Below are 17,373 nucleotides of genomic sequence, written 5' to 3'. Positions count from 1 at the left end.
CCGAAAATTTGCTTTGCAGTAAAAACTCAGATTTTCACGATTTTTTCGGACTTTTCATCCTAAACCTCAGATTTTTGCCCGAAACCTCTGAAAACTTCGGGGTGTGGCACAAGATCAATAAAATCATTGGGACTTCACCTATTGACTTATATGCAACCTTGACAGGACTGAGATGCCGGAATTTCAGATTCTGAGTTTTCCAGCCTCTGGGTTTAATAAATTACGAAAAATTTGTGATTTTTTTAAAGCCCGATTGTATTAAAAAAAATTGTGATTTTTGCATTCGGGGCTTAGTAAATAACCCCCTTAGTGTAACAATGTCATTAGTAGTACCAGCTGGCAGTTTTTTTACCAAATAAGTAAACACTACCTAGTAGAATAATTATGTGAAGGCGCACAGTAATTAATTTAAGCACAGTGATTGATTAAGGAACAGGCAGTCGTGTAAAGAGGTTGCATTTTTAGTTTATAATGTATAGAATCCTCCTAGGCCCCAGGGCTTATTTCTGGACCCATCTTTAACTACAGCTCTTCACACAAAGATTCTTGGAGCCTGCACGTACATTCTAGTTTTTGGCTTTGTTAGCGTTCCCTCAGCCCTTTCTCACACTTCGCTATCAATAAGTTTCAAGCATTACGTTTACGAGATATAATTAAAGCTGCTGACAGCATTAGATACATCAGCTTGTGTTTAGTGTTGTTGCTGCATCAGCTATTTATGATGACAATACTGGTGATGATCATGTAGGTAAAATAATGGATATATAAACTGGAATGACTGCTGTGTAAATAAATGTATGCAGATTTGCCTTTTCTGTTCCCAAAGTAGGATTTCTGTCTGTTTCAAACTATTCTTTATCCTTGTAACTCACAAGGGACGCAAAATAAGAAGACGCCTTCCAATATTTTCTGGTGTACTTTTCTTTGGTCCAAGAGTAGCATTATTGGAAAATAATTAAAACTGATGGACTCTGTTTTTATTAGATTTATTGTGTTAATATTTTACTATGCAACCAACAGGAGGGAAGGCTTTTATCAGTGTTGATGCAGGACAGATGGATGGCAGTTCAAGCTTGTTTGAGTTGACTATGTAAACAGCAACATGTCTCATAAGTGGGGTGGTGACCTCCAAACAGGACCCAGGTGATGTTTTTGCAGCCCTTAATATTTGAAAAAATCCACATCCTTATTGAGGCATTCTGCGTATTTCAGGGAAACTACCTTGATTATCAAAAGTATGAGTTTATTTCAGTCCTGGGCAAAATTTGCTAAGGATGTACCTTGATATCACTTATTTTAACTTCCAGACCTGGCTCACTTTAGACAAAGGGCAAATTGGCTCCCAATACTGCACTACAGTATATACGTCAGCATCAACCGGACTAGCCCCAATATGTAATATAAGATACAATGTTTGCTCAGGAGGTATAATAGTGCATAGCATCCAATAAGATATTGTATACATATATACATACACAGTACAGTATCATGTTGTACAAATACCCCTTGGTATCTTAAATGAATTTAAGTGTCCATACCTCTAAAAATCCTGTGTTTAGAGGCAAAAGAAGTGTCATACCAAGGAAAGTGAGTCACGATGACATGTATTTGGTTACTGTTATGATGTCAGCATGTCTTCAGTGGCAGTTAAGAAATTATAGGGCTCATTTACATCCGCAAGCGCAATTGTGCTCCCACATTTTTCCCTGAAAAAAGCACTCTTTGCACTAGTTGCGCTCAGTCCTTTTTGTCTTCAGTTCTGAATCAGGCTCTACTGTGCCTATTGACGCTGTGGAATCCTAGAGCTACCATCACCTCTTGACCAGGGTTTAGCTCCAGGGTTCTCTCTGTACTCAGTGAGAGGCTTTGAGGTTCAGGGGGTTACAAAATGGTTCATCTGGACTTGTCCAACAGTGTAGACCCTTGGATGCTGGAGCCAATGGATATGGTCCTCTCAGCCCTCCTCTAAAACTCTGTGTAGGTCCTTAAATCTGTTTTCATGCAACCAATTACTAACCTTTATATAATAAAATGAATGAATCAGGACTATAAAGCAACAGTTCTCCATTTCAAATTGCCATTTCAAATTGGCACTCTCACATCCAGAAATTAGTCCACAAATTAGAAACAAGACTTTATGCACCTGATCATAATTACATAGTTACATAGTAAGTTCGGTTGAAAAGACACATATCGATCAAGTTCAACCTTTTAGGTCTATGTATAACCTACCTAACTGCTATTATTATCCAGAGGAAGGAAAAAAACAAACATTTGAAAATCCTTCCTGACTCCAAGATGGCAATCAGACCAGTCCCTGGATCAATTGTACTATGAGCTATCTTCCATAACCCTGTATTCCCTCTCACTTGCTAAAAAGTCATCCAACCCCTTCTTACAGCTATCTAATGTATCAGTCATCACGACTGATTCAGGGAGAGAATTCCACATCTTTACAGCTTTAACTGTAAAAAAAAACCTTTTTACTGACCTCATCATAAAAAGCAATTTGTCTGACATGACTTATCCTCCATGAAGCCATGCTGATTGCTGCTCATAATGCCATTCACCAGGACAACATTTTGAATGTGATCCCTTAACAAGCCTTCAAATAATTTGACCATCATGGATGACACACTTACTGGCTTATAATTGCCAGGTTGAGATCGTAATTCCTTTTTAAATATAGGAATGACATCAGCTTTCCTCCAAATCATAGGTGCTATACAAGATGAAAGAGAGTCTGAGAAAATCAGAAATAGAGGCCGGTCTAAAACTGAACTAAGCCCTCTTAGAACCCAATGGTGTATTCCATCTGACCCTGGTGTCTTGTTCACATTAATTTTTAGTAAAGCTTTATGAACCATATCCAGAGTCAGCCACTCGCTAGTTTGAGGTGAGCAAACAGTGCAGCTATGAGGTGGGTCTTGGAACTGGGACTCCTCTATTGTATACACTGAAGAAAAAAACTGATTTAGCACATTTGTCTTTTCAGTATCTGTTACAGCCATGTGGATACCATTATTTATATATATTTATATAACCCGCTTTTTACTATTAATATACTTTTAATATACACATTTCTGGGTCATTAGAAATAACTAGATCTAGAATATCATGGTTTCTGGTTGGCTCTTCAACAATCTGTGCCATATAATTGTGATGCAACAAGTTTATAAACGTGTTCCCATTAACCGTCCTGGCAGTACCGTTACTCCAGTCAATATCTGTTTGTATCAGGACGTTCGCATCCTCCTCTTTACTTACATTAGAGGTTCAAAAGAGGTTTAAGCAGTGCCAGGCCTAAAGGTGAGCATGCCCAAGGCAAGTCTCCCATCCTGACTGCCCCAAACTTCCACTACCCCCCACTCATCACCTTGGCTGAATCTTATCCAGCAGCCAGACAGAACAGTGAGCAGAGAGCTTTGGTGAGCAAAAGACTTACAGGAGGGCCTGAAGCATGTGTGAGCATGGGGCATCATGAAAAGGAAGCCATAGAGTACATTACTTAATTTTTTAAATTTAAGTTTTATTACACCCATCTGATTATTTAATAGCTTCACTAAGCACTGAGCATCCGGAATGTTTACCTCATTCATAATGCCATGCCAGGCTGCTTGAGCATGTGCCAATAATGTGAATAATTTTCACTTTAGATTAGCATTCATCCCTGATTCTATAAAAAAAACATGTTTTTTCATTCTTTCTGGTCAATCCCTTTTAACTTTCTTTAACTCTTTGAGTGCTAAGCTTCCAGTGAAAGTGAAAAATGTTTCCATATTTCTATCTATTTGTTTAGGGAAAAGTTGTGTGAGAAAAATGATCAACATGTAGAAAATGATACACAATTCAATGGGATTTGCAATCATAAAACTAGAGAAATGCTCAAAGCATGTGTTTTAAAGCCATTATGCATCAACAAACTCCTATCAAAGCATGGACTCCACACCTTTCAATATCTTTCATTGAAAACCTGTGATCTCTGTATATTAACATGATGAATTTGCTTGGGTCATTATTTTTTGCTCCAGCTAGTAAGAGAAAAGTACAAATTTACAAGACAAATCTCCCTCAAGTTCATTAGCACGCAAACGGTAAAATAATCCTTGGCTATGAATGCAACATATGTTAAAGGTCCACAACTGTAGTGGCTTAATGTACAAAATCAGTGGCGTAACTAGATATTACTGGGCCCCACAGCAAATTATTTTTCAGGCCCCCAAAATGTTTAGAGGTTGACTTGTTTCTCCAATATTTATTGAAATTGTATATAAATTAGGGACTCGTGGGGCCCCTATACCTCCTGGGCCCCCCTGTAGCTGCAGGGTCTGCTTCCTCTATAGTTACGCCCCTGTACAAAATTCATATGATCCCACAAGCATATAATTGTAGCACCCTACCTTTACATCATTCCTCACTTCAAGTCTGGCTTCTTCTGTTGAGTCTGTGGTTTGGCACATGGTGCATGAATATGCATTGTTCCAGTCCTCTGCTCATGTACATAGAAATTCTGTTTTATTGTAGTTAAAGGGGAACTATCGCGAAAATGGAAATTGAATATGTTTCAGCATACTGAAATAAGAAACTTTCTAAATACACTCAATTAAAAATTCTGTACCGTTTCTGAAAATAATCAAGTTTATCTTCACTATTCCTCTCTAAGCATCTGTTTCTCCTCATTCTGTCTTCATTCAGGAGTTGGCTGTCATATGAATGATCCATTATATCGTGGGCTCCTTTTGCCTAGAAGATGTATTAGAGCTCATTCTATTAAAATCACCAGAAATCCTGTCTCTCTACATGCTGAATTTTTGCAAATTTTATTTTTTATTTTAAATTTGTTATTTTGTTAGATTTTTTTTATACTGGAATCAAAAGAGAGGAATAGTGAATAGTAAATACACATTGATTATTTCAGAAACAATGCAGAATTTTTAATTGATTGTATTTAGAAAGTTTCTTACTACAGTATGAGGAAGCTTATATTACATTTTCATTTTCGTCATAGTTCCCTTTTAAGGCCAATAAGTATTCTGTGAAACCAAACAATAAGTAGCGTAAGCTTCTGTATTAGTCAAATTTATAACTTGGGTGAGGTCAGCTTTCCTAACATTAAATGGTTTCTGGCGACTTGTGGGACAATAGGGGAATATGTGTGTTTATAACAAGCTCATTTAACTTCCAAACATTAAAGTAAGGAAGAATGTATAAAGACATACTGGATATAACTATAAATAACAGAAATTATCTAATAGGGCCCTAAGAGCATTATGGAGCAAGCCATTCATTGTTTTCTATTCCCTTATCAGTCAACCCATACTGTACATATTTCCCATAATGCATAGGGGCAGTATTGTGCTGGAATATGAACAGGCCTTCCCCAAACTGCTGCTACAAAGTGGAAAGCATAAAATAGTCATTGCCCCCTGTTGTGTTTAACTTTGTTCTAACTGGAACCTGGGGCCATGAAAAACAGCCCTGGACCCTTATTCCTCCCACAACTTAAGTAAATTCTTGGCTAACACTGCAAGAATGACATTTACATAATATATACATATATACAGCGCTGCAAACAATGTCGGCGCTATATAAATACATGTTAATAATAATGTAAATAAAGCCCCATGCATTGACATAATTCACCCAAGGGTTCTAAAGGATCTAAGTCCCTTTATATATTTATGGCTCTATATACTAGTTCAATACTACTTGATTGACTTAAGTCAAGTGTGGTACCATAAAGGTACAACTAGGCAACTATTGAACAGCAGGCCTGACATAGATAGTTTGGAAGACCTTTGAATTAATATTAAGACATTTGATTTCCTTCCAAGTTCTGCAACCGAAACAACAACTTTAAAGCAGTCTATTATCAGATTCCTGCCAAATGCAGGCCTAAAGGGGACGATAGTGAAGACAAATAGCAGGCTTCATTTACTGTACAGATTTGTCTTCATTTTAAAGCAAAATGTTATGTGCAGTCTGTATCCAGTGTTACTGATCACCTTACATGATTTCTCAGATAAATCATTTGTAGATTTCCTAAACATAGAAGTACCCCATAATAAATACCAACCTAACAATTTTCTAACGTGCTTATATAACGTAAAAAATATTAGGCATGAAAAGGAAGCCATAAAACTGTATGCTCTGTATTGACAGTTTAATAAAAGGCTGATTTATACCTCTGATCACAATCTATATACATGTATATATCTTTGTATATTTCTATTGCTAGCAACAGCTGCCCTTTCTTCTGATCCTGTTTATAACAGGGTATAAATCAAGATAGAATTGCTTTTATTTTGAACATTTTCATTTTACATTACTTCATGGCAGATGTGCTTTGTAAGAAGAAAACATGCAGTGAACGCTCAGTAGAAGCTTTGCTTTCTGCTCAGACATATTCCATTTGCCTTTTTTTTCCTCCCGCCATCATTTCGGCATTAGCACCCTATTAAACATGTTTCACACGGAAAAAACGAAACATTACACACACGTAGACATATGAACATGCACATACACACACACTCCACTGTCTTGCTTCTGCAAGTCTGCATCCCCCACACACTAATGCTTTTCTTGTCCAAGCGCCCAATATTTCAGACCCTTAACAATCTTACATTACTGTTACAGTCTTGCTGTGGAACTGAGCCAGGATGTTGAAAAGCCTACATGGAGCTAAGATCTTTGGCCAGAACATAATCTAAACAGAAAAAGGAACTTTCTTTCATATCACAAAGCACTCTTGCAATTGGACATCACTGGGATGTACATTACCTACAGGAGTGCCAAAAGACAACATGATAAATTAAGGCTACTGACAATTTATTTGGCCACTTGTGAATGTCTCTCTGTATACCCAGTTAATAAATGGTGTAACCCTTGTGAATTATTTAGAGTAAAATTTATTCTGCTGTGCTAGTGACGCCATTACCCTAAAAAAAGAAAGAAATACGAGCTCTATTAAATGTAATAAAATCACACCATATTTTTTTTAATATGCAGTTTATTACAGGAATGTGTTCTCCTGTTTAGGGTGACATAAATTAACATTTAAGAATTTTTGGCCATAGTTCTCATCACCCTGAGTGCACCCAAATCCACTCAACAACATTTCTATCCCATAAAAAAAACTTTGTCACAGGACAGAACAGATGGCAGGTAGAATGCTAAAAGTTTCAAATTATAACTCAATGTTCAACAAGGTAAAAATAAAATCTGTGTTCTGGTGCACTTATACCTAAGTTTGAAGCACCAGCTTCATTTCATATAGAGAGATGTTTCGGTCATTTGTTTGGCTGCTTTTTTTAACAACATGGACTTGGGTCGTTTTTGAAATTATAACATTTGAAGTTATAGGCTGGTTAAGACTATGAGGAATTCATTGGCACAGCTGGTACACAAAGGAGAAATGCTTTTAAACTCATTGGGCCTTCTAGCTTATGTGTTGCCATCATGTATGCTAGTTGTAGAAAAAGTGTAATTCACTAACAGATCGTATCAGTCTCTTGGCTAACTGCACAATAACACCAAGGCTCACCCTCAGTCTGGATATTTCTTGACCATATGCAGTTTTTATCACAAAAGGCTGCTTTTGAATTCCCCATATCCCAGATACATGCCAACAACATTAGCACTGAATCTGGTTCTGAACCAGTGAAAACTGTATTTCTAGTATATGTGCCAGGGAGTCTTTCTATGTTGCTATTTGCATTTATATAGCTTAACAGGCAGTCTTTCCCACCCATAAAAATTGTGGGTAACAGCATCATAAGTGTGAAAAAGAAGAGCCATCATTTTAACTTATTGGTTTTGACTCAAAATACGGGCTGCAATTGGCCCACGGGCCTGACTTTGGAAATGCCTGCTCTACCATATAAAATGTAATTCCTATCCCAGCAAGTGTATTTTTTTGGTTGTAGTATTGGTGTGTAGGCAGCCATCTCAGGTCATTTTGCCTGTTCATGTGCTTTCAGAAAGAGCCAGCACTTTAGGATGGAACTGCTGGCAGGCAGTTGTTTCAACTACTCAATGTTACTGAATGTGTCTCAGTGGGACATGGATTTTCACTATCCAGTGCTGTATTTAGATCTATCAGAGAGCTGTTATCTAGTTACCTTCCAATTGTTCTGCTGATAGGCTGCTGGGGGAGGGGAAGAGGGAGCGGTGATATCACACCAACTTGCAGTGCAGCAGTGTCAGATTTTACAATTAAATCTTAAAAAATCAATTTGCTCTTGGAGCAGCACTATTAACTGATGCATTCTGGAAAAAAATATTTTCCCATGACAGTATTCCTTTAAGTCACTGAACCCTACACAACTAAGTGATGTAGAAACACTAGTCCATGGGTGGGAGTGAACTTATTTTTTCTATTTGTATCCAAAAAAAGAAGAAGAGGGGGCCTTGTCAGGCCACTTGGTGGTTGGCACTGCTGTCTTATACACTGGGGTCCTGATTTTGTTTCTGATCTGAGCACTCATTATATGCAGGCCCAAATTTGTGGAAAGGCCACCAAGGCCCAGGGCGGCAGATTTTAGGGGGCGGCATACTGCCCAACCACACCTTTATTGATTCAAAAACACTGGGGATGCGCAGGAGATACAATTTGTCATTGCTCCTGTTCCAATGATAACGTTTGCACAAATAAAGGGGAGGGGAAGGGGCAACGAACGGCAGTGGGCCTAGAGGTGCCCTCTATGTAAATCCATCCCTGATTATATGCATAAAGTACTGTATGTTGTCTGTGTGGGTTTTCTCTGGGCACTTTGGTTCACTCCACACTACAAAAATATATAGGCAGATTAACTGACACCAGATGAAATGGACCCCTAGTGTGTGTTTTGAGACAGTGAATTTAGATTATCAGCTCCTCTGGGGCAAAGACTTATGTCAGGGATAAACAGATAAATCTCTGGAAGGCGCTGAGTATATTAATCTGCCCTTTAAAAATAAAGGGTATTAAATTAAATAATATATTTTGTGCTCCAGTGGAAAAGGGAATAAAAAACACAATACAAAGCACCCCCAAACATTAATTTTAGGTTTAAATCTGAGCTGCTTCTTCCATGACTAGGCCAGGGGACTGTAAAACCATAATATTAGTTTAGTTCCTTTCTTTCTGTCTTTTAATAGGGAGAAAGTTGTCATAAAAGGAACGTTAGATGAATTGTTTTCTAGCGCCCTCTGCTGGTCATATCTCAGCACACATGTGTTTTGTTTCTCCAGTGATGATGAAGAGGATGGATACTGCCAACCATATAGAGGCATAGCCTGTGCGCGGTTTATCTTAAACCATACCATTTATGTTGAGTCTTTGCATATGCAAGGAGAAATAGAAAACCAAATTACAGGTATGTATTATTTTGTAATCCCCATTATTTTACTTCATTTTAGAACATTCAAAAAACTGTATGTTTTTTTAACTGCATTCATTAATTTTCATTGAACTGTAAATGCTCTAGATTTATTATGATTATGTTATAGTTATAGTTCTACTCTTACCATCCAAAACTTACATGTAAATCCATACAGCATTTCATTGCATTTGAAAAAGCACACCCTAGTGCTCATTACAAAAGCACTTTTATCTGGGGTTTAGGTGTGCTCTGTACTTACCACTGAATGAGGCCCAAGTTACAGGAGGTATACCTTTGTGCCACCTCACTACTGCCCCTTATAATGTTCAACCACAGAGACCTGCAGAAATTCAATGAAGAGCACAAGTGTTGAAATACATGGTGTAGTTTTTGCACTTTGCTCCATGCTATGCATTTAATTAATGACCATTATGGATGTAAGCCTGAATACTCATTCCTGCCAACACCTGGGGCACTGGGTCACAACTGTCAAATATCCTTCATTCATTGTCCTTCTAGGTGATTTATAATATCCTTATATTTTATAATGGGGGTACATTATTTACTATACAGGCAATCAGTAGATTCTGGCAAATACCAGAAGGGCTACTATAAGATGACTTACAGTCACTATTTATTGGACTGTTGGGGGCTACTGTAAATGGGCCTCTGTGTACCTGAAATTCCCGGACTTATTTTGAATCTCAGTCCAGACCTGGTTGTGTGACACAAATTACATCCGTAACTGCCATTTATTTATGATCACTGAGCACAGTTTATATGAACATTCATGGTTGTTGTGTCTTATATGAAATTATTTGTAGAAATGGCAGAATCATCTAGTTTACATCATTTACCAGATTGATATATTGTTGGAGTTGGCTTATATTTTAGATCCAGTTTTGCCATTATATTACAACATTCTGCACTGAGTCTATATTCATAAGGAGGTATCTCTTTACAATAATCTGCACAAATGTATTTGTCTTTTAATGGTTGCACTATTAATGTTATATTTTTCTTTGTCTTAGCGGCATTCACTATGATTGGCACCTCCAGTCATCTCTCAGACAAATGTTCCCAGTTTGCAATCCCCTCCTTGTGCCATTATGCCTTCCCATACTGCGACGAAAATGCCCCCCATTCATCTCCAAAACCCCGTGATCTGTGTCGGGATGAGTGTGAGATTCTGGAAAATGTGCTGTGCCAGGCTGAATACATATTTGCCAGATCCAATCCCATGATTCTGATGAGGTTAAAATTACCGAACTGTGAGGACCTCCCACTGCCAGATAGCCCAGAGGCAAGGAATTGTATAAGGATTGGTATTCCGATGACAGAGCCCATCAATAAAAGTAAGTGCAATTACCAACACTTATTCCTCACGTTAAGGTTTCCCTTCTTGTAGGACAAAAAAATTGTATGGGAGTCAAGCTTAAAGGACCAGTAACACCAAAAATTCTCAAGAAATCCCTTGTAATAACCTCCACTAATACTAGAATCCTGAAGAAAGTTGACAATTTGTACTGCTTTATTCAAAAATAGTTACATAGTTAGTTACATAGTTAAATCGGGTTGAAAAAAGACAAAGTCTATCAAGTTCAACCCCTCCAAATGAAAACCCAGCATCCACACACCACCCCTCTAATTTACTCACATAAATTATATATATACCCATACCTATACTAACTACAGAGTTTAGTATCACAATAGCCTTTGATATTATGTCTGTCCAAGAAATCATCCAAGCCATTCTTAAAGGCATTAACTGAATCAGCCATCACAACATCACCCGGCAGTGCATTCCACAACCTCACTGTCCTGACTGTGAAGAACCCCCTACGTTGCTTCAAATGAAAGTTCTTTTCTTCTAGTCTAAAGGCGTGGCCTCTGGTACGGTGATCCACTTTATGGGTAAAAAGGTCCCCTGCCATTTGTCTATAATGTCCTCTAATGTACTTGTAAAGTTTAATCATGTCCCCTCGCAAGCGCCTTTTTTCCAGAGAAAACAACCCCAACCTTGACAGTCTACCCTTTAAGTCTTTCATCCCTCTAACCAATTTAGTTGCACGTCTCTGCACTCTCTCCAGCTCATTTATATCCCTTAAGGACTGGAGTCCAAAACTGCACTTCATACTCTAGATGAGGCCTTACCAGGGACCTATAAAGAGGCATAATTATGTTTTCATCCCTTGAGTTAATGCCCTTTTTTTATGCAAGACAGATAATAACACTGCCCAGAATTAGACAACTTGTTATCTACAAAAAACCCTAGATCCTTCTCATTTAAGGAAAATCCCAACAGACTGCCATTTAGTATATAACTTGCATTTATATTATTTTTACCAAAGTGCATAACCTTGCATTTATCAACATTGAACCTTATTTTCCAGTTTGCTGCCCAGTTTTCCAATTGAGACAAATCACTCTGCAAAGTGGCAGCATCCTGCATGGAACCTATAGTTCTGCACAATTTAGTATCATCTGCAAAAATAGAAACAGTACTTTCAATGCTCACCTCCAGGTCATTAATAAACAAGTTGAAAAGCAAGGGACCTAGTAAAGAGCCCTGTGGTACTCCACTAACAACAATGGTCCAATTAGAAAATGTTCCATTTACCACCACTCTTTGTAGTCTATCTTATAGCGTATCTATCTATTACGCATAAAACCATGCTGGCACACACTCAAAATATTATGATTTGCTATAAAGTCCAGTATCTTATCCTTTACTAACCCTTCAAAAAGCTTTCCTACCACTGACGTCAGACTAACTGGCTTATAATTTTGAGGCTGAGAACGGGATCCTTTTTTGAATAGAGGCACCACATTAGCAATTTGCCAGTCTCTCGGCACTATGCCAGACCTCAATGAATCCTGAAAAATTAAGTAAAGAAGTTTGGCAATCACAGAGCTAAGCTCTCAAAGTACCCTGGGATGAATACCATCTGGCCCCGGACCTTTGTTTATCTTAACATGTTCTAGTCTCTTTTGAATTTCCTCGTGTGTGAACCATGCATCATTAGTTATATTACTAGAATTGGGACTATTAAGAAGGAAACCTTCATTAACCGGTTCCTCATTTGTGTAGACAGACGAAAAATATGAATTCAGAATCTGCGCTTTTATTTTGTTTTCATCAACCAGCTGACCCCCTTCTGATACTAAAGGTCCCACCCCTTCCTGCTTCATTTTTTTACTATTAACATATTTAAAAAATAATTTTGGATTCTTTTTACCATGCTGAAATTCTGCTTCACAAATAAGGCAATGTGGCCACATGCTCTCTTCTACATCCTACGTGTGCGATCCACATCTCCCAGCCCAAAAGCTTGCCACAATTTATTTCTGTTATGGCAGTAACTGGCTTCTGGTTTTAGGAGATGTGGAGCGCACACATAGGCTGTAGCAGAGGGCATGTCGCCATATCGCCCTTTTGTGAAGTCACTGCACAACCGGAAGCAGAATTTTAACAAGGTATTTTTGAATAAAGCATTCAAATATTTAACTTTGTGCAGAATGGAGGTGTTACTAAAGGGGGTAACAATGTTTTTTTTTTCCTTACATTTTTGTTGGTGTTACTGGTCCTTTAAAGGGGTTGTTCACCTTCCAAACGCTTTTTTCAATTCAGTTGTTTTCAGATTGTTCCCCAGAAATAAAGACTTTTTTCAATTACTTTCCATTATTTATTTTTTACTGTATTTCCAAAATCTTCGTTTAAAGTTTAATGTTCGTGTCTCTGGTGTTTGAGTCTGGCAGCTCAGTAATTCAGGTGCAATTTTGCTACATTTAGTTCTCAGCAGCATCTTTGGAGTATTAGCAACTATTGTATCAATTCTAACAGCTGCCTGTAATGAAACCCAGAGATTCTGCTCAGCAAGAAAGTATCAACTAAATGTATCAATTCAGAACAGTTTACAGGGACCGCGACCCCCCTCCCAGGGCTGCTTCAAAAGGTGAAAAAGACACTTGACACTTCAATATTAGAAAAAGGGTCGCACATAGAAAATGGAAAGTCAGTTCTGGTGATCTATCTGAAAACAACTAGTTGTTTGAAGGTGAACCACCCCTTTAACAAACTAAACATACAGTATTTTGCTGCCAAGGGACAAACCACATACTAAACCATCTCTTGGGCAGACAGTTATTATGTAGTTAGTCCATTTCTCTGGTGGTTCTGTTGACATACATATAACAATAATGTATAATTTAGAACTTAGAAGGGTATATTACTCCTGTTTTTTTAAACTGGGAACAGGGCTATAATATCTAAATATCCTTATATATAGACAAATACAAGAGGTCCTCTGCACTCAACCCATTATCAATATATTTAAGACAGAGACATTTGGTGCATACTGCTACTGAAAAATGCCTTACCCTTTAAACAAAACAGGGATTGTTTGTTCAGCTTTCGGCGGCTTCCACAACTCAAGGGGGGCTTGGCTAATCTGGGAAGTGCAGCACGGCCTGGTACAGCTCTCCCCCCTGTACCCCCTGATTATAATTTATATAAACTAGTTGCTGTGTAGCCACGTGGGCAGCCATTCAAATCTAGAAAAAGGAGAAAAGTCACAGGTTACATTGTAGATAACAGATAAGCTCTGTAGAATAGAATGGTGTTTTACCAGGGTTATCTGTAACCTGCGCTTTTTCTCCTTTTCCCAGCTGTCAGTGGCTGCCCCCATTCCTACACAGCAGCTTGTTTATATAAACTATAGTAGTATTTCTGAAGCAAACACAAACGTTTTACCAGGGGAGGGCAACACTACATTATGGGGCACATTTACTTAGCTCGAGTGAAGGATTAGAATGAAAAATACTTCGAATTTCAAAGGTTTTTTTGGCTACTTCGACCATCGAATTGGCTACTTCGACCTTAGACTACGAATCGTTCGACTATTCGACCATTCGATAGTCGAAGTACTGTCTCTTTAAAAAAAACTTTGACTACCTACTTCGCCACCTAAAACCTACCGAGCACCAATGTTAGCCTATGGGGACCTTCCCCATAGGCTTTCCTAGCAATTTCTGATCGAAGAAAAATCGTTCGATCAATGGATTAAAATCCTTTGATCGTTCAATCGAACGAAATGCGGTAAATCCTTCGACTTCGATATTCGAAGGATTTTACTTCGATGGTCGAATATCGAGGGTTAATTAACCCTCTATATTCGACCCATAGTAAATGTGCCCCTATATTTTAATTACTTTCATACACTTTCATTTTTTGGTGTTACTGTTCCTTTTATAATAGTCTGCCAGCTCAGTAATTCAGGTGCAGAATCTGAACTGTTGCAATTTGCTACATTAATTGATACATTTCTCAGTAGCAGCAGAAGCATCTGTGGGAATATTAGCAACTATTGTTTCAGTTCTAACAGCTGCCTTTAGTGAAACTCAGGGATTCTGCTCAGCCGTGCCAAAAATAAGAAATCAATTTAGAACATTTTACAAAGTCGGTGACCCCCAGAGCTCCTTCAGAAAGGCACAAATAAATGAAAAATTAATCTTTACACCTCAATATTAAAAATGGTCACCAATAGAAAATAGAAAGTATTTTTAAAAAGTGTTTATTTCTGGTGAACTAATCTCAAACAACTGAACTGAAAAAGTGTTGGAAGGTGAACAACCCTTTTTAATATTAGAATAAGCTCTTCTTCCATTCCCAGGGTCGGACTGGAAGTTGTGGGGCCCACCGGGGCTAATGCCCCAGGGCCCCCCTGTACGTCTAACCTCTCAACCCTCCTGTCTTTGTCATCTTTGCTTCAGCTCTTTTTATATCCTACACTTAATCATTAATTAGATCCAGATGCTTTAACTCCTAAAATCTATCCAAAATTCAATTTGATCTCTCACAAAATGCATCCAAGACATTATTACACACACACACTTTATTGCTCATATTGGCTTCTGCAGCTCTGCATAATGGATTTCTGTTATAGATCCTATTTAATTTCCAGCCTGGCATATTTACCTGCAAAGTCATTGCTGCTCTGTTGTTCCTACATGTGCTATGTCTTTTACCGATCCTCTATTGTTCCAGGTATGGGATCCGCAATCCAGAAACTCGCTATCCAAAAACCTACGAATTACGTAAATTCTGTCTCCCTTAGACTAAATTTTATCCAAATAATCTAAATTTTTAAAAACAATTTCTCTGTAATAGTAACATAGTAGCTTATACTTCATCCAAACTAAGATATAATTAGCCCTTATTGGAAGCAAAACAACCCTACTGGGTTAATTTAATATTTACAAGATTTAGTAGAAGACTTAAGGTATGAAGATCCAAATTACCGAAAGGTCCCTTATCAGGAAAACCCCAGGTCCTGAGCATTCTGGATAAGATGTCCCATATCTGTATAACAGTTGTATGCACATTTTTCAGTTCTAAAGTTTTTAAAACTATTATTTACATATATACACAATGTTTTCCCATGCCTATAATTTTATTTTAACATTAAGGGATACTGGGGGTCATTTATCAACACTGGGCAAATTTGCCCATGGGCAGTAACCCATGGCAACCAATCAAATTGCCTCATTCATTGTTCTACTTGCAGTTGGCTTTAAAAAGCTAATCGCTGATTGGTTGCTATAGGTAACTGCCCATGGGCAAATTTGCCCAGTGTTGATAAATGAGCCTGACTGTCATGGGAAAAACATTTTTTTTAAAAATGAATCAGTTAATAGAGATGTTCCAGCAGAATTCTGCACTGAAATCCATTTCTCAAAAGAGCAAACAGATGTTTTTATATTCAATTTTGAAATCTGACATGGGGCTAGACATATTGTCAATTTCCCAGCTGCCCCAAGTCATGTGACTTGGTAAACTTCAATCACTCTTTACTGCTGTACTGCAAGTTGGAGTGATATCACCCCCTCCCTTTACCCCCCCCCCAGCAGCCAAACAAAAGAACAATGGGAAGGTAACCAGAAAGCAGCTCCCTAACACAAGATAACAGCTGCCTGGTAGATCTAAGAACAGCACTCAATAGTAAAAACCAATGTCTCACTGGGACACATTCAGTTACATTGAGAAGGAAAAACAGCAGCCTGCCAGAAAGCATTTCTCTCCTAAAGTGCAGGCACAAGTCACATGATTGGGGGCAGCTGGGACATTGACAAAATGTCTAGCCCCATGTCATATTTCAAAATTGAATATAAAAAAATCTGTCTGCTCTTTTGAGAAATAGATTTCAGTGCAGAATTCAGCTGGGGTAGCACTATTAACTGATGCGTTTTGAAAAAAACATGTTTTACGATGACAGGATCCCTTAAGGAGGCCCGTTTATCAAAGTCCGAATACATCTCAATATTTTCTGAAAACTACTCCAACCAAATCCGCACAGGTTTTTTCACCTTACTTATCAATAGACTTTCCCGAAAATTTTCTTTTCAGGAAAAAACCCCAAAAAATTGTGACAAAACTAATAAATTTGTACAAATTTTTCAGGTTTACCATGCGAAAACGCCTGTTTTTTGAGGTTTTTGCCTGAAAACCACTAAATCTTCAGATTATTGCACGAAACCCAGCGCAGATCAATATATCTTTGGGACTCCTCCCATTGACTTATATGCAACCTCGGCAGGTCTGAGAGGCTGGAATTTCGGATTCTGATTTGTGGGGTTTTTTTCCACTAAAAATTCAGATTTTATAGTAAAAAAACACATATTTTTCAGGATTTTGGCATTCCGAGTTTAATAAATAACCCCCTAGGTATCCAGTGATGCAATTAGTTTATATCAGTTTAAACCCCCATCTCTCAAATTGGTAACAAATGTGTGACATCATTCTGACTTCACCTGTAATTGATGTAATTGCACAGCATTTCTAGTGACTGGCTGGAACTATGAAGTTCTGGATCACATGAGATGTTAGAGCATAATGACATCTTGTGCCAATTTCATGGAACTGGCATAACACCTGTGGATTTGCCCCTTTTGTTGTGCTGGAAAAAGCTTTGGGTGGTGTTTATCAGTACTCTGACAAGCAATTTTTATTTTT

The 17,373-nt window shown here is 38.0% G+C and overlaps 1 protein-coding gene across 1 annotated transcript in view; it reads left to right on the top strand.

Annotated features, from left to right (window-relative positions):
• LOC108715530 (inactive tyrosine-protein kinase transmembrane receptor ROR1) overlaps positions 1 to 17,373 on the top strand; it is a 156,603-nt gene that overhangs the window by 128,574 nt on the left and 10,656 nt on the right. The window contains exons 5-6 of the mRNA XM_018260764.2: positions 9,232 to 9,356; positions 10,394 to 10,717. Of these exons, the coding sequence (XP_018116253.1) occupies positions 9,232 to 9,356; positions 10,394 to 10,717 (449 nt within the window). The remainder of the gene's footprint in view (positions 1 to 9,231; positions 9,357 to 10,393; positions 10,718 to 17,373) is intronic.

Source organism: Xenopus laevis, chromosome 4S (genome assembly GCF_017654675.1).
Source record: "Xenopus laevis strain J_2021 chromosome 4S, Xenopus_laevis_v10.1, whole genome shotgun sequence".
NCBI lineage: Eukaryota > Metazoa > Chordata > Amphibia > Anura > Pipidae > Xenopus > Xenopus laevis.
This window is presented reverse-complemented; position numbering and strand designations above follow the sequence as displayed.